The sequence below is a fragment of the Panulirus ornatus genome, chromosome 33 (assembly GCF_036320965.1).
Source record: "Panulirus ornatus isolate Po-2019 chromosome 33, ASM3632096v1, whole genome shotgun sequence".
In the NCBI taxonomy this organism is placed as follows: Eukaryota; Metazoa; Arthropoda; class Malacostraca; order Decapoda; family Palinuridae; genus Panulirus; species Panulirus ornatus.
In genome coordinates, this window is record NC_092256.1 from 17054389 (window position 1) to 17080300 (window position 25912).

Sequence of the window (25912 nt, forward strand, 5' to 3'; positions counted from 1 at the left end):
TCATTTCATTTTCTTTGAGGGAGACAGATTGCGTGTACAGTGTCACTTGTTCCCAGCTGCTGCTGCTGCTGCTAGGTAGCCAGCAGCTGAGCTGATGTCTCGGGTCCTCGCTTATAAAAGAATATTCAGACAATATTATCTGAGCTAATCTTCCGAATATCTTGCATTTTGGGAGACATAAGGATATTTGATAAAGCTTATTTGCTCAGCTTGCCTGATATATATATATATATATATATATATATATATATATATATATATATATATATATATATATATATATATATATATATATAGTCTTCGGTGCCTTTGGCTGCTTGACGTGTTTGGGAATACTTAAAGAAGATTTGTTGAGCTAAACCTCTGAATAGCTGCTCCCGGTGCTGAAAACTTACTCTCTCTCTCTCTCTCTCTCTCTCTCTCTCTCTCTCTCTCTCTCTCTCTCTCTCTCTCTCTCTCTCTCTCTGAACCTTGCCACTGTGGTGAGTGGGTAGGTGTACTAACACAAGCTTAATGAGTCGACACTGGTCAATTTATATATATATATATATATATATATATATATATATATATATATATATATATATATATATATATATATATATATATATATATGGCAATGCTAACAAAGATAATGTGGTGTGAATAACTAGTTTTTACATTGCGTACTGTTGCTAATGATGTTCTGTGTGCGAAGGATTAGTTTTCTCATTAGCAGAAAGTAAATTTGATACAAGTTAAGTCAAGTTATCAGTGAGAGGTCACGAACACTGTGTGTGTGTGTGTGTGTGTGTGTGTGTGTGTGTGTGTGATGATTACAAAAATACTTTATATTGAAGTCATATGTTTTTCATCTGGATGAGAGGTTGCACTTCGTACCATGACCTCATCCCATTCTCTCACTCTCTCCCTCTGTCTCTGCCACAGGTTGGGAGCGACTCGTAGACCACAGAGAATCCCTCTCCAGACAGCTCTCCGTCTCCTCCGACTCGAAACTGCTCGACGAGGACATCCGCAGCGAGCAGAAGGTCATCATGAGGCCGAAGAAGCCACCCAGACCTAAATCCGAAGTCTACTTATGCAAAGACACCCGCAAATCCAAAAGATATTCCGCCTTCGGGGTAAGTAGTTTTGAAGGTCTTGTGGGGGTTTTCTTTCTTCGGCATCAGTGGTTTTCGATTGGGGTTCGGAGGTACCCGGTTCGTAGGAACTGTAGTATTTAGTGATCATTAGAATTGCTCCTCAGTATCCCTAAGGGTCCTTTTTATATTATTTCGGTGTAACTCAAGGCCTTGAGGACGACTGGTCCTGAGCACGATGGTGTATGTGGCGCCATCAACACGACGTGACCTCTGGGTATGATGGCGTGGCCGTTAACCTGATACTTCAAGAGTGAGTTCGAAGGTCGTGAACACAAGCATTCATCGTAGAGCTTAGTTAGCGTGGTTCTCTCTCTCGTCAGGTGATGATGATACAGCCTAGCTGAATGTTGGCTTTTCCCCTCACGAAGGAGCCACAAGTAGGGGCAGCCCGGCAACACTGTGTTCGAACACTTATATGTGAGGGGGAAATGTCTGAACACTTTGGGGTTATTTATGGTAGCTGGTCCTTCATAGAATGGCCAGAAGAAGCCTCAAGGTTTACGATCGTTCGAGACATATTCCAAGACCCACAGCGTTGTTTATCCTATCTTGGATGGCCTTAAGGGAAGAAGAAAAAAAAATGTTTACTTCATCTCTTGTAGATTTATGCGTCTGAAGTGATGCCCATCATATTTCAATCTATTTTTTTTGTTTATTGGTGTGTTTTCGAGGTGTTCTCTTAATGTCCAGGTACGTCTTCATTTCCTCCAGCGTTTTACGGAGTGTTTGGGGTTTCCAGCCTTAGTCATTTTTTTTTTTTTTTTTTTTGGCCTGCGGGTCGGGAAGGAGGAGGCAGGAAGCACATGATAAGAAATGACAGGAGACTTGATGGTCTGTTATCTGCAGGATGATAAGGCTCATTAGAAGGTCAGACAGTAGGAGACCTGATGGTCCATGACGAGGTTATCTGCTGAAGAATAGGGCACGTGAGAAGGAACGATAACAGGAGACGTGAAAGACCACAGTTAGGTTACCTACAGTCTTAGTCTTATACTGTGGTCAACAAAGAGGATAACAGAGCAGAGTGGACCTGTGCTATCCACCTGTCCCTCCGGCTCAACTGCCACCGGGAAGGAGCGGAGGGAGAGAGGGAGAATTGTCCTAGGTGGAGGACAGCAGAATGGACCTCCGCTATCCACCTGGCCCTCCGGCTCAACTGCCACCAGGAAGGAGCGGAGGGAGAGAGGGAGAATTGTCCTAGGTGGAGGACAGCAGAATGGACCTCCGCTATCCACCTGTCCCTCCGGCTCAACTGCCACCGGGAAGGAGCGGAGGGAGAGAGGGAGAATTGTCCTAGGTGGAGGACGGGTGTAAAGAGGAAAGCGCAGTTGAAGGTCGCTGATGAAAAGTAACCAGAATGAATGAAGATAATTACTCTGGGCTTCCTCATTAATTCAACACTAATACCATTCGCCATCATCAAAGTTACATCGCTTCAAAATTCCTGATGGAACACACCGACAATTACTCAGTTCCAGGGGCAGATGGGGTCGACCACCGCTGCTCTTTAGGTCGATCGTGTCCTACGGTATCACAGGACTTTCATCGCTCTGAAAACCGCATTTGTTTACGTCCTGCCACCCGAACGTTTAGCATAGAAAACCAATTAACTTGGCAAAGGGAGAAAAAAAAGATTAGATAGCCTTAAGGCGGTTTTATATGGATGCGACCATAGGAGATTCGCCCAAAAATCCTTCGTCTCTCATAGCCCTTTCATCCTGAGAGATATATTAAGGAGGAATGGCTCAGAATGAAACGTTTCGGAACGTTTTCCGGAAGACGAAAAAAAGAAAAAGAAAATGGTGTGTGGTTTTTCAGTGGCTGCAAGCGCGTCAGTTTCAAATTCACTTAAAGGTTCACTTAGAGACGTACGCTTCTGTGACGCAGTGATTCTCTCTCTCTCTCTCTCTCTCTCTCTCTCTCTCTCTCTCTCTCTCTCTCTCTCTCTCTCTCTCTCAAGAAGTACAGGGACAATAAGATTTGAATATCCAGTCTCGTGAACCCGGACGTAATCCTAGATTATATATATATATATATATATATATATATATATATATATATATATATATATATATATATATATATATATATATATATCGCGTGAGAATGAATTTTTGCTCTTGTGTTCTCGGAGACAGACAGACAGATGGACAGACTAACAGACAGCCAGACAGACAGTCTGATGGACAGACACAGAAGGGAACAGACTTTATTAAAGTGTCCCCTCATCTCACCAGAGGGGAAGGATGTTAATTAGTCATTACATGGTGATTTTCATTAATGACTTACCGTGAATATGCCAATTAGTGTTCGACAGTGATGTCGCACTGTGACTCAACCAATCAGAGTGTTCATCAGTGACGTTGTACTGTGACTCAACCAATCAAGAGTGTTCATCACTGACGTCGTACTGTGACTCAGCCAATCACGAGTGTTCATCAGTGACGTCGTACTGTGACTCAGCCAATCAGAGTGTTCATCAGTGACGTCGTGACGTGAATCAACCAACCATACTTCAGCAATGACGTCCTTAGAATCAACCAGTCAGATCATTCCATGGAGAGGCAGCTCTCTCTCTCTCTCTCTCTCTCTCTCTCTCTCTCTCTCTCTCTCTCTCTCTCTCTCTCTCTCTCTCTCACACACACAATGGCCTCTCGTTTTCACTCCCCAAAACCTTTGAAAACGAATAGAAAATTGGCCTGAATTCGTCTTTTACACGTTTACCCACCATGACTTAAAGGCATCTCCAAAATTCGCCTGTGTTTCTTCTTTTCGCAAATACCTGCAAGAAACTTTAATCTCTCTCTCTCTCTCTCTCTCTCTCTCTCTCTCTCTCTCTCTCTCTCTCTCTCTCTCTCTCTCTCTCTCTCTCTTTGTTCAGTGCCAGAAAGAAAGAAAGAAAGAAGTAAAGAAAGAATTGCAGCTTCGACAGATTACAACGCGCGGGGGTTGGGGGGGTTTGGGGAGGGCTAGACAGAAGCGAGGCTCCGAATGCGCCAGGGTCTTTTGCTACACCGTTTCAGAGGAGATTTCGCGGTTGAAAGGAAATATATATATATATATATATATATATATATTTTTTATGAAGAGAAACTAAATGAAACAAATCATTCAGTGTTTCTTTTATTTATTATTATTGTTTTGTCTTCCTTCGATTGTTGTGGACGGGGGGTGGGGGGGGGGGAGGGGAAGGTTGGTTTTGTTTGTGTGCGTCTGTCTGTCTGTCTGTCTGTCTGTGTCTGTCTGTCTGTCTGCCTGTCTGTCTGTGTCTGTGTGTGTGTATGTGTGTGGATGTGTGTTGGTGTTGGCGGTAGTGTTGGTGATGGTGCGGCTAGTGGTGGTGGTGGTGGAGATAATGTTGGAGGTAGGTTCTTCACTAGTGATTTCTGACGGGAAAGAAAATTAGAAGTAAATATCTTGTTAAAAGATATTTGAATGCATGTGATTTTTGGATTTTTGGATTTTTGGATTTTTTTTTTTTCACCTTTTGAACTAGTTAGTTTGACGCCAACAGGCACAACGCGTGAGATTTCTTTATCCCCCCCCCTAACCTTATCGCCCCATTCCCCCACCCCCCTTCCCCTCTTCGTCCCTCCCTAACACAAGATTAAAAAAAAAATTTAATTGACTCTGTTAATTTTTATGTTGCAAATTTAATTTGGGGTTACGCCTGTGGGGTGGGGAGAGGGAGAGGACCTCAACAGCCTCTTTAAATGCTCTTGTTACATAAAAGTAATAGCTTCACACTGAGACGAACTAGCATCACTTTTTTATTAGTATTTTCGGTTGATAATTTTGAGATTTTTTTTTTTTCTTAAGGAATTCTGATAAAATTCTTTCAAGTGATGTTACATAAATATATCAGTGTATCGATTTACGTGAACTAGACATGGCAACACCTGCAGGATATATACTCTGTTTTTTTCTTCCAGTATATATATATATATATATATATATATATATATATATATATATATATATATATATGAGAAATTATGGTTTTTCAGCCACCAGTTTTACATATCTCACTCTAACAAACTGTGTTGTCTTCACCAGTTCTCTATCTATTTCGTGATACATATCATTCAACAAAGGCAGGACCTGTTTCATATTTTTCTCTCTCTTATATTATTCATAATCTACTCTGAAATACCCGTATTTGTGAATCGTGGAATACTACTTTTTTTCCGAGGTGCTTAATTAATTTTTCGTATACATTTTTTGCATATTAGTATAAGAAACTTTTTTTTTTGAACGAGTTACGGTCTTTTATGAATCTTAAAAAAAATGTTCCGTAATTAAAAATAAAAGGGACAGTTTCATGTATCAGCAGCGTGTGTATGGTCTTGGTACAGTGTCTGAACACCTGAAGATGGCATTCAAACACCTAAAAGCGTTCAGATGTTTTTTCAGTCTTTTGGCCCGTATAGCTTTGACGTTGACGGCCGTAATGACCATGGTAGTTAGTAGGATCAAAGCCCATATAACTGACCAGTGGACCCATGAATAATGTGAAAGTTTGGAGAGAAAATTAACAGATGAATATTCATCTTCCTCCACCTAGGAGATGACTTGGGGCGACCTGACCTAAACAAACGTCTGACAATTTAATTAAAAAGACTAAAAAAAAAAAAGCAAAAAATTTGGATTCGGTTATCCGCCTGGTATATATATATATATATATATATATATATATATATATATAGAGAGAGAGAGAGAGAGAGAGAGAGAGAGAGAGAGAGAGAGAGAGAGAGAGAGAGAGAGAGAGATGTGACTGTCAGGCAACTTGATATGAATCTTTTTCGACTTGGTTCCACGTTCACATTCGGAGGGACTTCCTCGCCTCGTATGAATTCGCCAGGATGCACCTCCGCCGCGGGCGGGGGAATCTCTCTCTCTCTGGGCCCAGGGCGTCCAGGAATTATGCAGATTTATGCAATACAGTGTTTGTTTTAGTGACGCCAACAGCGCCATTGTTTCAGGAGTGTACGGGATCAGAGGTAAAGTGATTTAGATTAACGTTGCTATGCCGTTGGAGTCCCAAGTTCCATTCTTTTTTTACCTTTTTTTGGCTATATCTCTGTTTATACATACATACATACATATTACTTACACGCATTCATGCATACATACATGCATACTTACGTACATACATACGTACGTGATGCATACATACATACATACGTACATAATACATACATACGTACATACATATTACATACATACATACATACATACATACATACATACATACATACATACATACATGATACACACATACATACATGCATACATACATACATGCTTACGTAGATAGATAGATTTATGAATAGATAGATAGATAGGTAGATAGATAGATAGAGGATTGGTGGATAGATAGATAGATATATAGATATAATTTCTCTTTCTTTGATATAGATAGACACAGCTCATGAATGTTAGGAGCTGTTGAGCACGACGGTACGACCCTTGAGAACGACGACATGACCTACAGGTACGTCCTCAAGAGGGTCGTACCGTCGTGACTGATAAGTCGTGCCGTCGTAATAGATGAGTCGTACTGTCGTACCACTATGCTGAATGGGTTGAGTAGCCTGTAAACCCTACGTGTATACCCTATATGTAAACCCGTACCAGTTTAGTCAGTCATTTTGCCAGTGTTATGGTAAACCAGACGATAAAACGTAAACCTCTGGTGTGAAAACATTGATATTTATCTATTCAGAAATCCCACGATATATGTTGGTATGTTGATTGTATATCCCTAGTGTATTATTCTCATTACGTTACTTTGGGTGTATACCCATGGTATATCCAGGTATGTAAACTAGATGTTATACCTGAAGTATATATATATATATATATATATATATATATATATATATATATATATATATATATATATATATATACACACACACACACTAGTTTATTTTTGGCCATATATTTAAACACTTGGTCCCCCTGTATGTTATTAATTGTTAATTAGCCGACATTTACTGTCGAAAGGACTTAGAAAGTGTACATATTCAAAGCCCCGACTCTTGGTAAGAAAAAACAGTGCTTAAAACAAAACAAAAAATGAAAGATATACAAATCATTTGGCAAAACTTTTAAACTTCTCTCGGTTTTTTTTCCCCTGAATCACTTGTATATCGTTTTGATAATGTTTGGTAATGGTTGGTTAGTTGTTAAGGCTACCAACTACCAGGGTCATTATGGTCGTCATCGCCTGGTTATTATGACCACACGGTCCAATTATCGCGAACAGCTTCAAGATTTCAAGACTGTACATATATGAACCTTAATTTTGGTATTAGTTTCGAACACTTTATTAGATGCCATGAGCTCAGCCCTTTCTAGTGATCAAACTGCACACGTTGAATCGGATACAAAGTGTACAGAACCGGATATAATCCTGATGGAGCCGGATACAAAACCAATTAAAAGAGAAGACATGGAACAGCATTCCTGAAGCGCTCCATTTCGCCTATCATATCCGCCATTATGACAGTTCGGATAATATATAGTCCTCTTTATTGAAGGTTTTGTCGTTTTTTTTTTTTCTTTTTGGAAATTACGGCCATGCATTCATGGCAGTATTACTACATTTTTTTTTTTTTTGGTAGATTTTAATAACAGTCACTCATGCTCAATGGACGTTGTTATTGTTCGAACAATAAGCGGACTCATCCTCGTTATTTCATCCCCACGTTGAATGAACAGCCTCGTACAGCCATGCTAATAACCGGTGTGCTTTCAACTGCATCATTAACGCTCACATCCACAATAACCAGTTGGCTACTAAATATCAGATCTTTTAATAAAGCCAAATGGACATGGGGGAGGAATAGAAATGTTTTGTTACTATTTCGAAGCGTTTCAGTCTGTAGTATATCACTCAGTACACGGAACCTTATTTAGAGTAACCGCTTCTCAATAGACGGAAACCGATTCAGAGTAACCACTTCTCAGTAGACGGATCCTAATTCAGAGTAACCGCTTCGCTCATTATTAGATCTTTGATGGATCCAAATGAGAAAATTAAAATGGCTTTATCAACATGGCAGGAAGTTCAAGACAAACACGCATCGAAACAGACTCGGAACATCTCACAGTTTGCTTGTCTTTCAGTTGGAATCTTGCATCCAACTACCTCTGTAAAAGTAATTCTCTTTAAAGAAACTGATTTACTATAATAACTTCGCTGAATATCAAATCTTTTGTTTTAAGAATACAGAATAATTGTTCCATTGGTTCATATGTGCCACTAAGAAACTCAGGTCGAAAAGTGTATCGAAACAGTTTCGAAAATGTTTTTCCCCAGTGCACTCGTTTTCATTTCGTGGTGTGTTTTTGTTTTGGTACGACTGTTTCTACAGTAGTGTTTCTCTCACAAGGGGGTTGGGGGGGGGAAACCTGAGGCGGCAGAAGGTGAAGCGGGAGGTAATATAGTTTCTTGGTCACAATACACAGCACGAGAGGCGAGGTGGGAGAGATAATATTATTTTCCCGCCAGTGCGGCGAAGCTGCAAGACGAGTCGCCTGGGGGAATTCCACCTGCAAGACGACGGCGGCGGGTAAAGCTCCTCCTGTGTGTGTGTGGTGGCGTTTCCCTCCCCCAGCACTTATGTCTCTCTCTCTCTCTCTCTCTCTCTCTCTCTCTCTCTCTCTCTCTCTCTCTCTCTCTCTCTCTCTCTCTCTCCAAGCCAGCAGGAGCGTTTGATGTGGTTAGTCTACGAGTGATTATCATGCACTCGAGTCACGGACAGTGACATAGAATTGATATTTGCCCTGAAGTAATCACGAAGCCATGTGAATAAGGTATATATATATATATATAGTGGCAGTGTTATGCCAGGGCTACTTGATCGAAACGGTGTCGAGTTCTCTGTCTCGACTGGAAGATTCTTTAGGGCTCTATACAGTTTCGACCAGGCTTCGAACCGCGTACCAGGAACGCTGCGAAGCGAGTCCTTGGAGGGTATTGTTCTCAATGGCTCAGTGGTTCGAGTTAGAGCACCCCATGTTCGATTAGATGGAGTTAGTTTCTCGGTGAAAAGACATCTCTCAGTGGATCACATTTACGCAGTTTACCATACCTAGTAGTAGGACTAATGTACAACGCTTGAGTAATCCTTCTGTGCCTCGTATTTCTGTTTATCAGAATTGTCAAGGCGGAGCCGGAGCGTTTAAGCGCACAGTAGTGGGTCTTTGGATTTTACGATAGATCAGTTTATGCCCAGTGTTAGCAGGTTACATGACTGATGTATACTTGATATCAGAGCTTCGATCTGGGCAGTGGTTCAGGAGAACGACTCAAGCAAAAGAGTTAGAACGAAGAATGAGAAGACATCGAAGTACAGATGAATACGTTGTCTGGTGACTGACGGTGTGCATTGTGCACACGGACAAAAGTCATGAGACACACTCTATGTCTCAGGACATGCTTAAAGTCTCGAAACTCACCTCTTGGAACAAAGCTAAAGCCCCGGCACACATCTGATTTCGAAACTGTACCGAACTCTTGTTTTTACGGGTCGAGACAGAAGGGTCGGTACTGCTTTTCGATCGGGAGTGTTCCAGCACTCTTTCTCCCCGGCTGTAATAAGGAGCGAATGTCATATTGCCAATAATGTCGACAGAGAGGTACTCTCATCAAGAAGGCATCAACAGTGTTTTAAAAGCCAGTAAGTGAAAGTGTAGTGCATCGACTGCCTCTGGGAAATGCTTCAGTTCGTCAGATCAGAAGATGAGCTCATCGAAGTCTTCTTAGGCTGCTAGCGAGCGTTCGGAGGTGACAAAGACACCATAGTCTCCTCTGAAGACTTATATATAGAGGGCGCGTTGGAAGGTGACACAGGGAAGGTAGAGCATTGCTGTAGTCGCGAGTCTTATCGTACTGTAACTGTCGGCCATGATAGTTGGGGATAGATAAAAGTCAGCAGTCGACTCCCCCATGTCCTTCACACCCTCTCCAATTTTCGTGTACGTCACCTAATAGGATTTTTTTCCCTCAAGCTCGCCTCTGATGGATCAGGCCGGGATTCCCATTTTTCCCTCTATATTTCTCTTTTTTTCGACAGTGTATTCGGACCGTCTCCTCTCAGAAATAATAATCGTAACATCAAAGTCCTCCGGCACCATTCCTTCCCCCCCACCCGTCCGCCATGGACAGGGTTGCGACACCGTCATCAAAGGCAACACATTTGGGCGCGTCTCGCTGGGGTGGGCAAGTATCAATTTTCCTTGATATCGCGAGGGGGGAGGGTGTGGCGGCGATATTGTTTCCTCGGGAGTGTCGCGTCTCTGCTCGGTTTGTTGACATCATCTTGCGTTCGTGTGTAGGTCTGTTTGTCGGTTAACTGGCTCTTGCCTGCTGATTGGCCGAGAGATACACTTTGATCATTCGTAGTTACAGGAAATCTGACATGCATGGTATGTTAATGATACGTCAAAGTCAGTTCTGTAATTTTGTGGTTTTTATGTTTTTTTTTTTTTTTTTTGCTCCAGTTGCGTTTGCGTTTTAAGTCCATATGATATCCAATGTAATGTAATGAGCTACTGTAAGGGGAGGGAGTCCTACACTCTTGGGATCCTGTCTTATGAGCATTCTCTGTGCTGTCAGCATTCACACCTTCGTCACTTACCTTATTGTCTTCACAACTCTGACGCGGTAGCGATACTTCTTTATGCCCTTCCTTATCAAATTTCTGGCTCAGTTTCATGGTATACCCTCTTTGCAGCTCGCAAGGAACACTTCAATGTTTATTTATACGTGTGTGGATCACCACTTAGTACTGTTGTTCCCGCGTGTTGTCTATTACACATCTCTTCACACTGACGGGAGACATCTTTTAGCAGACATCTTTTCCTCAGTATCGTGAAGGGAGGTGATATGATACGCATTTATGGACGGACGCCATAGTTACCTCTTTTAACACTGAACCTAATCCGATTTTCGCACACCTAACGAAGCTTTTCCTTCCCCATGTATCTTCCTCCAGCAGATAACCCCGTCATAGGCCTCAGTCTTTTCCCCACGAACTCCCACGTACACCTTTACACCTAACGAAACCCAACCTTCCACAACGTTGCAAAAACACCCACCCTTCGTCTCGCGTCCTACTCCATCCACCCCCTCCCGCCCTTCCAGACACTCCCTCACTCTTACTTCAACATACATCTGTTGGGCAGTCCCTCCCTGTTGTATTTCCATGCCATTGAATTATATCTGAGGGGCCCCTTAAAGGCATCTTGGGGCATTGTTAGGTCAGAGCAGGAGTACTGTACTGTCGTTGCTTCTTTGCCAGGCCTCATTTCACCAGTAATCAGGTCCCCTCTCCTGGGTCGGGAAGAAGGAATCATTAGGTCATAGTTTCATGCCATGTGCCTTCTCATAACCTGTTGCCTCAAGGCGGGAGGGGTGAGGTCAAAGTCTCTTGATTTGTACGTATGTAGAAGCTTTAGTATGGAAACTGTTGGCATTTGTCTGATATACATATCAGACGGACTAACACGTGGACAGACAGACAGATAGTTGCTGTACAAGATCATGGCCCCGACACATGTGTCTGATATATATATATAGTTTACTCTTGGTCAGGCAACGAGTTGTGGTAGTGTGTGAGTCACCCTGGCCCACAGGGGACAGTATTTTTCTCCCTCTCTTTCCCTCTTCTTCTTGGGTCATTCTAGTGCCCACGAAACAGTATTTTTTTTCTGTTTTCATCTTTTTTATCATTCTTATTCTTCTTCTTCTTATTCTTCTTCATCTTTTTCCTCCTCTTTAATTGCTGTCGTTCCAAGGAGACATTATTTTTTCTTCTACTTCTTTTCTTTTTCCTTTTTCTTTTTTTCCTTTTCTTCCTCTACTTCCTCCTCCTCCTCCTCCTCCTCCTTTTCTTAGCCTTTTCATAAATGATAATCAATACAGTATAACTAACACAAAGTACTAACCTCAGATATCTGAAACTAACCCTAGCCCAGCTGAACGACGCCACCCCCCCATCTTTAGTTAACCTCACGAAGGTTCATCTCGAAGTTACCAGTCTCACGAATTATCCTCAAGAAGTCGTATATGAAAAAAAGAAAAAAGGAATAACCACTCACGAAGTGCAATGTTCGTATAGCCACCACAGTCATGTGATTCAATCTGCCGTCGGAACCTCTCGATCCTAAGAGAGAGAATTGAATCCTCAGCTTCTGCCCCTTCAGGAGTGTCGACCCGAAATGACAACAGCATCGTAGCTAGAGTGGACATTGTACACCCGGCTTGTTTACCAGATATCATCTGTTGCGTAATTGCATTTTGTTTTCTGATCTGTTACATAATTGCTTTTTCGTTTTTCTGCGCTGTCTGAATTCTAGTGTAATATCTAACAAAAAAGTTTGCCCTCTTTTTTTATTGGGAAAAAAGGGGTATTTGTTTTTCTCTACAAAAGTCTCCCCCTTAGCACTCGGCCATAGCTTTTATGTCTCTGTACATCGAAGCCAAATGGAAGTTACCGTTACAAAAGATCGGTCGGTCGAGACTCTAGCGAGACAGTGTCGAGCCACAAGGGACGAGAGAGAGGAGAGATAGAGAGAGAAAAGGTCGAAAAACCAGCTTGCCTCTTGGCAATAGGAACCTTTATGTATGTCTTTACATAGGGCTGGAGTAAGAGGGTGGGGTGGGGTGGGGGTTGTTACCCAGACCTTCCTCCTGGGCGAGAGGGTCGTTCTTAGAGTGGAGAGAGAGAGAGAGAGAGAGAGAGAGAGAGAGAGAGAGAGAGAGAGAGAGAGAGAGAGAAAGACCACCACCGGGAGGAAAAATATATTGGTTATCGAGTGGTCTGCGGGTGTGGTAGGCGGGTGGCTGGGTCCGCCAACCTTACTGCGGTACTTGGGAGAAGAGAGAGAGAGAGAGAGAGAGAGAGAGAGAGAGAGAGAGAGAGAGAGAGAGAGAGAGAGAGAGTGCAGATCTCTAAAGGCAAAGAAACCACCTTCATCTCTTTAAGTATTCATGGTGGTCGAGGGCCGTAACTATCTAGACAGAGGGCCTCTCCACTCCTCTTTTTTTTTCTCTCTCTCTCTCTTTCTCTCTCTTTCTCTCTCTTTTTTTGCGAACCAGCGAAAACCACTTGGTGTACCATGGAAATATATGAAAGATACGTAACAAATAAACGTGACCAAGAGTCGAGAGAAAGGAAGGAACCACAGAAGTCAAAGAACCAGGTTATCAAGAAACTAGAGAACCTAATTAGCAAGAAACCGGAGGACCAAGACTTTAGAGAACAAGACACAAGGGCCAGAGAAACCAGACACTAGAGAACCAGGGAGACGAGACACTAGCGGAACAAGCCACATGGAATAGGGAGACCAAACACTAGAGAACCAGGAGACAAGACACTAGAGAACAAGGGGGACCAGACACTAGAGAACAAGGGAGACCAGGCCCTAAAGAACAAGGGAGACCAGAGACAAGAGAACCAGGGAGACCAGACATTAGAGACACAGTGAGACAAGATACCAGAGCACCACACGAGTTATAAAGAGAAGTTTAAGACACATGCAGCTCTATAAAACACTCTCCAAATACCTCTTTCTGGAGAAAGGAAATCTTCAACGAAAAGAAAAAAAAAAATACATGTCAGAGAGACATTGAAATAAAGTTGCAGGGATGTAGACCATAACCAAGTGATAACTGACTCACATCAAAGACATCTAGTTTCCTCCTTTTTCTCGACCCTCCGACCCTTTTTAAGGACTTCCCAGTCCAAAGTTCATCTCGGAACAGACGATGTTACCCTAAAAGAACGCCCTCCGTCCCCTGCGTAAGGCACGTGACCTTAAAGAAAAAACTTTTTATAATGATGCTCTATAAGGCGGATCTGATTCTACGCTCGTTTACAATTTTCTTTACACAAAAGAAACGAAAAAAAAATAAACATTTTGGTCAGTAGCATTTGCCTTCAGAAAGTTGCAACACCAAGAGACTATAATAAAACGCAACATACAGTATTTTCATCCGTCTAGCCTTAATAATATTGTCACAGAGAAGAAAGTATCAAAAAATAAAAGAGTGGGAGGAGAAAGTTCCGTCTCATCCAGTACAACCAGACGTGACGCTGAGCACAGTTGTCAGTTATTATTTTTGTTTTGTTTTTTTGTATATTTTTTTTCTCGCAGACGCTTTAGATAGCACTTATCACCGATGGAATGGATCTACACCTTTTATCACGTCTTTCTTTTACATTAACAAAACAGAAAGCATCGAGCAGCCTTTCTGCAGACGAACAATGACTCTCAAAATATAAAAAGGAATCTTTCTGAAAAGTGTCACGTGTCAGTCTGTAAAAATTTCGCGCTCATTTATAATTTTTTTTCTCCTTCATCTGTGGCAGATTCCCGCCTTTTCAAAGACTCGTGAGAGATGTGAAGGAATACAAGGGGCGTCGTGGCCTCATTGTGAGCTCTGAGTGGCTGCTGAGTGCCGACCTCCGACTCTTGCCCTTTGAGTTAGTGAAGTGGAGGTGAGGGCTGTGATATTAGCACGTCATGAACGAATAGATAACATGGGAAGCCACCCAGACCCTTAGGTAAACAATGATGCTTCACAGAATACCAGAGCGAAGCTTACGTTCGAGTGGTTCGTTTCAAGGGTCGTACCTTCGTGCTCAAGGGTCGTACCTTTAGGGCCGGACGGTCGTGTTCAAAGGTCGTACCGTTGTTGTGCTCAAGGGTCGTACCTTTAGGGCTGGACGGTCGTGTTCAAGGGTCGTACCGTCGTCTTCAAGGGTCGTGCACGTTCGTGCTCAGCCTGACGAAGGACAATGTAATTTTCCGATGCTAAAATCTATCGTCGAAGGAAGATGGTTGGCAACCACTATGTTATCTTGATAACAACTTGTCTCCCGTAATAACCAGGTTCATTTGCGTCACAATTGATGAGCCATAACAACCCTCCTCCCTTGATGGCAGCTAATCATCTATAACAACAAAGTTATATTGACGATAGCTGATAATAACTTATACCAGCGATGTTATTTTGTACCACCTGACGATGAGTTACCGTGGTATGCAAGGTAATCAGCAACACACACACACACACACACACACACACACACACACGCACAACCCACAATATACAACAGGTGATCAACAACAACATAGACACACAGGGAGAGGAGTGTCTTGGACAGGCAACATAGTCTCCATGCGTCGCTCCGTTACACCCCCATCAACACCCACACACACACACACACACACACACACACACACACACACACACACACACACACACACACAGGCCGGACTCGACACACGATTGGCCACCAAATTGTCCTGTAGGGAAATGAAATTTCTATGCTAATTTCGGGGCCAATCAATATTAAACAGATCTCTCTGGCCGGACCGTTTGATGCCCCGTCGCTGCTAGACACAGATGACCAAAATGGACAAAATGAGAATGTCTGTTTTCATGACGTGACTGACTGTGTTTTTGTATATATATAGAAAATGGAAGTCTTGAAGGATATGTGGTTGAGCAGGATGGGTTCTTCTCTCTCTCTCTCTCTCTCTCTCTCTCTCTCTCTCTCTCTCTCTCTCTCTCTCTCTCTCTCTCTCTCTCTCTCTCTTTTCACCATCCGCTCACAGTAAGTTCGTATTATTGTCACCGTCGCCAACACTACAACAGCCTCTCCACCGTCTCCTACCACCGCCATCACCAACACTACGACATCGTCTCCTCCATCTCCTACCCATCACCAACACCAACAACAGGCTCTCCTCCATTTCCCTGCCACCAGCATCACCAACACTACGACATCCTCTCCTCCGTCTCCTACCACCGCCATCACCAACACTACGACATCCTCTCCTCCATCTCCTACCCATCACCAACACCAACAACAGGCTCTCCTCCATCTCCCTGCCACCAGCATCACCAACACTACGACATCCTCTCCTCCACCTTCTACCATCACCAACATTACAACAGCCTCTCCTCCATCTTCTACCACCACCATCACATCCCGCTCGCCAGCCATCTCTCTCTCTCTCTCTCTCTCTCTCTCTCTCTCTCTCTCTCTCTCTCTCTCTCTCTCTCTCTCTCTCTCCCTCCCCTGCCCGCACTATAAGGGCCACCGTCTTTATTGCCTGAGATAATTAAAGAGAAGATATTAAGCGTAATGTAGAACAGATCCTCGCCATCGTCTCTGCCGGGGTTGGCCCCTCCCTAAATGGTTACTACCGCTCCCTGGCCCGGCCCTGAGGAGGGTTGTGGCCAGGGGTAGTTATGATAGGAGGGTGGGAGGGGGGGTAGTTGTTGTAGTGGCTAGGGTAGTGGTGATGAAGGGGGGGATAGCTGTTGTAGTGGCCAGGGTAGTTGTGATCAGAGGAGTTGTGCAGACTGGGGTAGTTGTGATCGTAGGGTATGGAGGAGTTATTATAGTGGTGGTCCGGGTAATTATGATCGCAGGGAGGGAATTATAATGGCCCCTCAAAAGCCTGGAGGTATTGACCCATACCTTCTTCGTCAAGGCCAGCAGTAATCATCACACCAAGACACGTAAAACATCAAAGAAAATCTTCTTGATAATATTCTTGATTGAAGATTTGTATTTGGCATGGAAACATCAATATGGGGAATTGAGGATATCTTCACATTTCCTCTCGAAAGTAAAAAAAGAAATCAATTTCCTTCAAAGATTCTCTCACAACTTTCCCTCCTTCATCCACAACTTCTAAGCGCTGTGTTCAGCGTTTCTAGCTTTTTAGAATTTACTTTGACATAGGGGGGGTTTGCCCCCACCTATACTTTGTCCCCCTTACCGTTCTCCCTTCAAAAGAAGCAGCCAACAAGACGTAGAGAAATGAATATATGAACCCTTTCCTGTGTGTTAGCATGCGTCTGTTTACTTGCACGTAACAAAACAATGAAAGAGAATCGACACACACACACACACACACACACACACACACACACACACCTAGAATCAGTTTGATATCAACCAGCCAACATACAGAACTACAAGTTACCTATGATAGAGAAGCGAACAGGAGAATATTGGCTGAAGATAACACTCAGCGCCCGACGACACGTCGCTCCAACAAATAAACCCAGGAGAGGCGGGCGGCCATTTTAAGAGCGATTGTCAGAGATTACTTCCATACGATGTGTGCCTGGCTTTTGAAGCCGAACTTTGGACTCCCAAGACAAACAGGGATCCTTTATGTATTCAGCCGACTGTTAGTTTTATCGGCAGGTTTGTGGAACTGTCGTGCCGATATTCCCCAGACCCCGATCTCTATCCGTCCTCCTGTCGCTCCTTTGTGTGTATTCTGTACTCCTCCTGTTGCTACAGTCTTTCTCGACTGTATTTTCCTCTGCTGTATCTTGTATATATATATATATATATATATATATATATATATATATATATATATATATATATATATATATATATATATATATACATATATATATATATATATATATATATATATATATATATATATATATATATATTTATGTGTGTGTGTGTGTGTCACGATTCTTGAAGGATCTTTTTGGAATTATTGGAAGGGACAACGACCCCAACCTTGTTGGTGGGGTTAAAACTATGTCATACGAAAAAACGCACAGATGCCTTGCTGGGCATCAAAGGTCGGAAACTCTTATATCATTTCCCACTGTGATTGGTTCCACGGTGCGGAGACCACCAGACCTGCACAGCTGACCTAGCCTCGAGTACCAGCAAGTCTGGACACAATAGATTTAATGCAGGAAATCTTTTAAGTGCTCGGTCCCATGGCTGCCACGTTTTCGCGTTCGATGATTTCACTCTGAAATAGAAATTTTCTCTCTGTTTTGCTGCGTTGCTTGACTTTCTGTAGTCTTCATTTTGTCTTCGTTTATCACAGGTATATATATATTCCCTATTTTCTTTCTTCATCTTAGTCTTCTTCTTCTTCTTCTTCTTCTTCTTCTTCTTCTTCTTCTTCTTCTTCTTCGTAGTCTCACCTACCTCACCATCACCACCATCCTTCCATCTCCCTTCTTCCTTGACTTTCTCATCTCCTCCCTCCCGCTGTCACCTCCTCCTCTCTCCTTCCCTCCCTCACCGTCACTCCTTGCCTCCCTCGCTTCCTTCCTTGCCTCCCTTCATGCCCCGTGGTGGTCTGTGGTTCGGTGAGGTCCCTCACCCAGCTTGGCTCAAGCACTGCTACACCTCACGGGATCTGGCGGCCTTCCAGCACAGTTGGAAACGCCGAGCCCGTCTCTCTCACGGGGGGGAGGGGGGGGTCAGGAGGGGGTGGGGAAAGTAGAGAGAGAGAGAGAGAGAGAGAGAGAGAGAGAGAGAGAGAGAGAGAGAGAGAGAGAGGCGCATACTCGCATGCTAACGACTCGTCGAAGTGGATATACACTTAAGCCAAGACGGAAAGGTGGATGGAAAAGAGACAGACTGACTGACAGACAGACAGACAGACACACTGACAGGCAGACTGACAGACACATAAACAGACAGAAGACTAATTCCCATCAAGAACCTCAACCAACCAGAAGGCACCGTGTGACTGTCATGCACATGAACAGCCACACACCAAGAGCTGAGCTGTCAGGCCTGAAACAGCTGAAATGAAGGTAACCAGAAGGCACCGTGTGACTGTCATGCACATGAACAGCCACACACCAACAGCTGAGCCGTCAGGCCTGAAACAGCTGAAATGAAGGTAATAATAAGAATAAAAAAAGATCCCACAAGTGTAGGAACAAAGAGAAACCATAAGACCGAAAAGAAAAAAAAACGGGAAGAAGAAGTGGAGGAGGAGGAGGAGGAAGAAGGTGGGAGAAAGAGAAAATGGTGGTTGAGGTAGGACTTGGCCAATTTCCAAGATACCTCGAGTAGTTTTACCTCACCGGAGCTTCCATACGGGTCCAAGTGTGGCCACGAAAGGTCGAAGGGAAGGGGGGAGGGGAAGGTTAATAAAGAGTTGGGGAGGGAAGGTAAAGGTAAGGATAAAAAGGTGAAATGAGCGGCAAGGGAAGGTCGACTTAAGGGTAAAAGAGGGGGGGGGGAAGAAATTATAGGTAGGGGGAGGGGAAGAAATGTGTCATTTGCCCTTTACCTCTTAAGAAAATAAAGGCCATAATGCTGGAACGGAGGGGCGAATTTCTAGCATTCCTTGGTGACCACAGACTTCAGAAGGGAAGAAACTCCAGCATTTCGTAAGAGTAAGTTTAGCTGAAGGCAAGTCGTGAGACGAGAGAAGACAGGCTGAGGTTTGAGATAAGCTTAGGTTTGAGAGAAGCTGAGTATTTACGATAAGCATAGGTTTGAGGGAAGCTGAGTATGTACGATAAGCTTAGGTCTGAGAGAAGCTGAGTATTTAAGATAAGCTTAGCTTTGAGAAAAGCTGAGTATGTATGATAAGCTTAGGTTTGAGAGAAGCTGAGTATTTAAGATAAGCTTAAGTTTGAGAGAAGCTGAGTATTTAAGATAAGCTTAAGTTTGAGAGAAGCTGAGTATTTAAGATAAGCTTAGGTTTGAGAGAAGCTGAGTACCGAGTGGAACAGATGGATATAAGATAAGCTGATCTAAACGACTAGATGTGCATTGAGTTAAGCCCCCAGAAGCTTTGAGACAAAGATGGGGGAAAAGAGACTAGATCAGACTCTGAGATGAGGAAAAAAAATAAAAATAAAATGAGCATCGAGAGACCAGCCTTGGTGCTGTGAAGAGGAAATAAGCAATGAGTCGAAAAGAGATTTTTGTGAGGAACAGAGATTAAAGAGAGCGTCAGGTAAGCCATGACTTTCATCATACGCTCGACAAGAATTTTAAAGAAAATTGATAAATCCTTTTACTTCCCCAACGGAAAGAAGAAAGAAAATATCGGATTTTTTCTTTTTTTTTCCCCTTTAGAAGACTTAGGATGAAAACATGAATTTCCTCCTAGCACAGCCTTCGGCAGACGTTCCAATAATGAAGAGAGGGTCGGGGCAATACCAGTAACTCTGCCTTCTATTGGCGGCTGGCTTTGGGAAAAGGGTGTGGCTTGGTGCGTGAGGGAAGTACCTGATTGGCCTAGATCATCACTGACGTGACCAATCAGAACTCAGCAGAATAGGGAATCGTAATGGACTTTGATACTTCGTAAGAATACGATCAATAATACGAAATTTATCATTCTATTAAATACTTAAACCCATTGTAATGACGTAAGCCTTTTAGAAATAATAACTTATAGTCGTATGGATAAAAGTATATAATGAACAGTATTTGAAAAAGAATAAACAACAAATTTGGCATAAAAATTTGCAAGTTTTTAGAGTAAATTTATTAATAAAACCTGTGTAATTATAGATGACGGTAGTACTAATTAAATAAATACCTTTGGTCGTTCTGTGCATAAATATCTCATAAATTATTTCCCCTGGAGGCAAAGTTTGAGTGGGTAGTTTGTATGATCTATCGATACCAGAGGAGGGAAAACAAAATATACAATATCTGGCAACCTCACCTGGAAAAAAAAGATCCCGCACATTTCTCATCTTTTCCCCGACCTTGTGTGAAAAATAAGTACCGAGCATCAATTCCTTAAGAAAAAAAAATTCAAAGGCCCAGTCATGTTTTTAAGACTGGCGCGTTTTTCAAAATCACATTTTGGGGATGGGGAGGTGGATGTGGGTTTGGGGGGGCAGGTTATTTCCCTCCTTGCAATGTTGTATGTGTACCTCCAAGATGGCAGGAGTATATATATATATATATATATATATATATATATATATATATATATATATATATATGGAAAGCTGTGTAGGTATGTATGTTTGCGTGTGTGGACGTATGTATATACATGTGTATGGGGGGGGGGGGGGCCATTTCTTTCGTCTGTTTCCTTGCGCTACCTCGCAAACGCGGGAGACAGCGACAAAGTATAATAAATAAATAAATATATATATATATATATATATATATATATATATATATATATATATATATATATATATATAGATATATATATTTTCTTTCTTTTAAACTATTCGCCATTTCCCGCGTTAGCGAGGTAGCGTTAAGAACAGAGGACTGGGCCTTTTTTGGAATATCCTCACCTGGCCCCCCTCTGTTCCTTCTTTTGGGGAAAAAAAAAAAAAAAGAGAGGGGAGGATTTCCAGCCCCCCGCTCCCTCCCCTTTTAGTCGCCCTTCTCCCCCCATAACCTTGAGAAATGAAAGCTCCCGCAAACAAACTTTGACACGCAAAATATGTAAACCCTCTGTCCGCAATGCTTCATTTCCCCATAATTCCCCCTTTTATTCCTCTATGATCCTGGGTCTATATCAGTATTCTGTTCCTCTCCCGGTTGGAGGGGGTTGTGGGGGGAACATCATAGAGCCACCTGGCAATAGCTGGGTCTATTTACCTAAGGGGCAGCAGCAGCAGACGACCGAGGCTCGAGGGGAGGAGAGGGAGGAGGAGAGATCTCTCTCTCTCTCTCTCTCTCTCTCTCTGGATGATTCACTTTACATAGTTCCCGTCTCTATTGCTCACCCCCGATGGTGGGAATATTGCTCTCCTCTCGGGATATAGCCATCCACGGAGACGTGTCTTGCTTACTGATGTTGGGAGGGTAGACGACGTGACCCAGGACGTGTGACCTGCGCGGTCGTGGTACTCGACGTACGGGGCATCTAAGACCTGGAGACGTGTGGTTTTGACCTAGGGGGGTGGGTGGTCTTGGTAACTGATGGGTCTGTGTGTCTGTCTGTGTGTCTGTCTCTGTCTGTGTTTTGCTTCCATTCTTTTGGTGCTTCTCTTGTCATACGCCAAGAGCAACAAGAGATAAGAGGGGGCACCAGAACAGAAGGATGAGCTTCCCACTTCATCTCTCCTCCTCCTCCCCTTTTGAAATATATTCTCTCTCTCTCTCTCTCTCTCTCTCTCTCTCTCTCTCTCTCTCTCTCTCTCTCTCTCTCTCTCTCTCTCTCTCTCTCTCTCTCTCCACCGGGCGTGGGGCAGGCAGGCAGGCAGGCACACACACACTCGCCGCCTCTCAGTACACATAGCGTTCGTCAGACGTTGCCGGGACGTGTCATAATATATGTTGTAAGGATGAATCTTCTTATCCTCTTCTCCTCCGTTTCATGGAGGAATCATCTTACTGAGATGCGCTGATCGTTCTGCTTTGCTAACTGTTCTAGGGTGAACGTGCACCTGTGTGTGTGTGTGTGTGTGTGTGTGTGTGTGTGTGTGTGTGTGTGTTGTGTGTGTGTAAATACGTATTTGCAAATGCCTGTTTTTACTGTACGGGGGAGGGAGGGAGTTTTACACCCGTTGGGACCGACCTCTCTTGAACTTTCTCTATTATCGTAAAACTTTTTCAAACACGCACACCTAAGCCTATGCTAAGTACCCATTGATCGACCAGCTCCTTCGTGGGAAAGGGGGGGGCGGGAGTATGAACGCCTGGGTTAGGTTTGGACTTAGTGCCACCTCCAGGATTCGAACGTATGCGGGCCCGACCCCGCTCTGCCCCATGGTCAGTAACGCTAACCACTCAACCACGGCTGTGTACGTGTGTGATTACATATTTCTAGTGTGTGTGTGTGTGTGTGTGTGTGTGTGTGTGTGTGTGTGTGTGTGTTATATCCCTGGGGGTAAGGGGAGGCAACTGAGGAACTTTCTTCGAAGGTTCAATCATTTGTCAATACCAATTTGCCAAAACGGTAAATAGCAGTATATATATATATATATATATATATATATATATATATATATATATATATATATATATATGTATATATATATATATATATATATATATATATATATATATATATATGTATATATATATATATATATATATATATAGATAGATAGATAGATAGATAGATAGATAGATAGATAGATAGATAGATAAATAAAGTCACACGTCGCGTCTACTATACATGATCATACTTCCCCTCCCCTCCCCTTCAGGCACAACCCGCCTTACCTTTTCTCTCTAGATATCTGAGCCGGATATAGTGAGTTGCTCACGACGGTGTAGCCAGACCAGAGCATAATCATCTCCGGATATAACCGCCCGCTGCCCGCTATGTCTTGCCACGTACCAGACAAACTTCATAATTGAGCCAGGGGGAGGGAGGTGAGGTGTGGGGCTGGCTGGCTGGCTGGCGGGGGCTGCCTGCTCGTACTCTGAAACCATCGGGAGAGAGTGATTTAGCCGGAGGGTGTGTGTGAGAGAGAGAGAGAGAGAGAGAGAGAGAGAGAGAGAGAGAGAGAGAGAGAGAGAGAGCGAGGTTGGTGATGATGATAGTCTTGGTAATGATGATGAGGGATAATATGGGGGATGATTGGACGGAGATGGTGGTAATGATGATGATGAGGGGGGAGTTATTATCATTATGATGATGATGATAGGGTGTTAGTGAAGCACTTTTAGTGTGAGGATGAACACTTTTCTACTTATACTATTATCTCCACTGTTACTTGCTCTCTGTATCTCCTCCACTACTATATCCCACCTGAACTACGCCTCCGCTCTTCCTTTCCTACTTGCAACACCTTCACCACTACATTCTCCCTTCACCACTTCCACTATTCCATCCTCCCTGCACCACTTCCACCACTCCATCCTCCCTGCACCACCTCCAGTCTTACTCCCTACCTGCACCATCTCCACCGCTCCATCCTCCCTGCACCACCTCCACTCTTATTTCCTACCTGCAACACCTCCACCATTCCATCCTCCCTGCTCCACCTCCACGGCTACACCCTCCTTGCACCACCTCCACTTTTACTTTCTACCTGCACCACCTCCACCACTACATCCTCCCTGCACCTATATCCATCGCTACTTCCTCCCTGCAGGACCTCCTCCCTCACTTCATACCTGCACCACTTCCATCGACACTCTCCCTCACCACCTCCTCCTCCCCTTCACACACACACCCTACACCACTTCCATCCATCTTTGCCTCCTCCCTGCCACTCGAGGTCCATTAATTTCTTTCGCTGGAGCATCCTTTGTTTACACGCCGTGGCTGCCGGAGGAGGAGGAGGAGGAGGAGGAGAGGAGAGGATTCCCATGATGCATCAGCTCTGCCAGTTCCCACGACACCTGCTGGGAACCTAGCCGATGACGTCACGGCCCTGAGTGCCACGCCAGGTGGCACTTGAGACGTGATCAATAGCCAGGCTTGAGGCCCTCCTCCTCCTCCTCCTCCTCCTCCTCCTCCTCCTCCTCCTCCCCCTCACACCTGCCTCTCGGGTGAGGTAAGTTTTTTTCCCCTTCCCGAATGACAGCTCACCACGAGACGAATATCATTTCGTTTTCCGTTCGTCCATCGCTTGAAGACGGTCGTACTTGCGATGAGGTATTACTTTATAAACCCCTACGTCGCTCGACATGTATTACGAACATGAGATTTACATACAACACTTCAAATAAAACAACTTAGAAAGTACATTTAGGTGAAATGAAGGGATGCGTTGGCAGTGGAAAAGCCACTGCAAAAATGAGCAGCGTGTTGGATGATGTTATTCCCAGGGGTTGGCAGCTCACATGACAGACTAGATTATCATCATTAGTGAGGCTGATGTCAGCAGGATGACGTCAGGAAAGACTCGGACACACCAGACTTAACACACCAACACACACACACACACACTCATCCCCAGAGTGACACAATGGATCATTGTCAGATGATCATTGTGATCGTTGTTATTATTATCGTTATTATTATTATCATTATTATTTATAGTTGTTGTAGTTGTATTATTATTGTTGTTGTTATTATTATCATTATTATTATTATTATTATTATTATTATTATTATTATTATTAATGTTATTATTATAAGTATTATTATTATTATTATTATTATTATTATTAATATTTTTATTATTATTATTGTTATTATTATTATCATTATTATTTATAGTTGTTGTAGTTGTATTATTATTGTTGTTGTTATTATTATCATTATTATTATTATTATTATTATTATTATTATTATTATTATTATTATTATAAGTATTATTATTATTATTATTATTATTATTATTATTATTATTAATATTTTTATTATTATTATTGTTATTATTATTATTATTATTATTGTTATTATTATTATTATTATTATTACTATTATTATTATTATTGTTATTATAATTATCATTATTATTACGTAGGCTCATAGCCCCTTTTTACGAGGCTGTGAGTAGCTTCAAGGCTGCACTCCACGCAGGAGCAGGGTACTGATAGATTTCTTGGAGAGAGAGAGAGAGAGAGAGAGAGAGAGAGAGAGAGAGAGAGAGAGAGAGAGAGAGAGAAGGTCCTCGAGGAGACTGTGTGTACTTTTTTTTTTCGTCCGTAGACGAATTAGGATGACGATGATGTGTGTGTGTGTGTGTGTGTGTGTGTGTGTGTGTGTGTAATGCTAGGCAAAGCTCCCAGCCCCACACGGGCACTGTCAACCCCATTGGACCCAGCCTCAGCTAGGTGGAATGAGGAGATAAAAAAAAAAAGAAGTGCTTTCCCACAACACTGATCCTCGGGTGACCCGTCGTTGCTCAAGACTCATTTACGGGGTGTTTCTTGCAGCAGCGCCTCCGCCTCTCCGGGGTTGTTGGCGTGGTGTGTTTTTGCGGTGGTTGTGGAGTTTGTAGGGGGCGTGGCTGGGTTCGGTTGGGGCTGGGATGGGCTGGGGGGGGGTGTGGGTGGTGATGTGGGTTTTAGACGGGGGTGGAGGAAGTGGTGGTGGTGAGGGAATGGATGTGT

General features: G+C 43.1%; 1 protein-coding gene across 14 annotated transcripts in view; it reads left to right on the plus strand.

The window, feature by feature from the left end:
* The window catches only part of Eip63E (cyclin dependent kinase Eip63E), a 523995-nt gene that overhangs the window by 461786 nt on the left and 36297 nt on the right, over positions 1-25912 (plus strand). For all 14 annotated transcript variants that reach the window (XM_071681680.1, XM_071681686.1, XM_071681682.1 and 11 more), the window contains one exon: positions 928-1121. In XM_071681680.1, coding sequence (XP_071537781.1) covers positions 928-1121 — 194 coding nt within the window. The remainder of the gene's footprint in view (positions 1-927; positions 1122-25912) is intronic.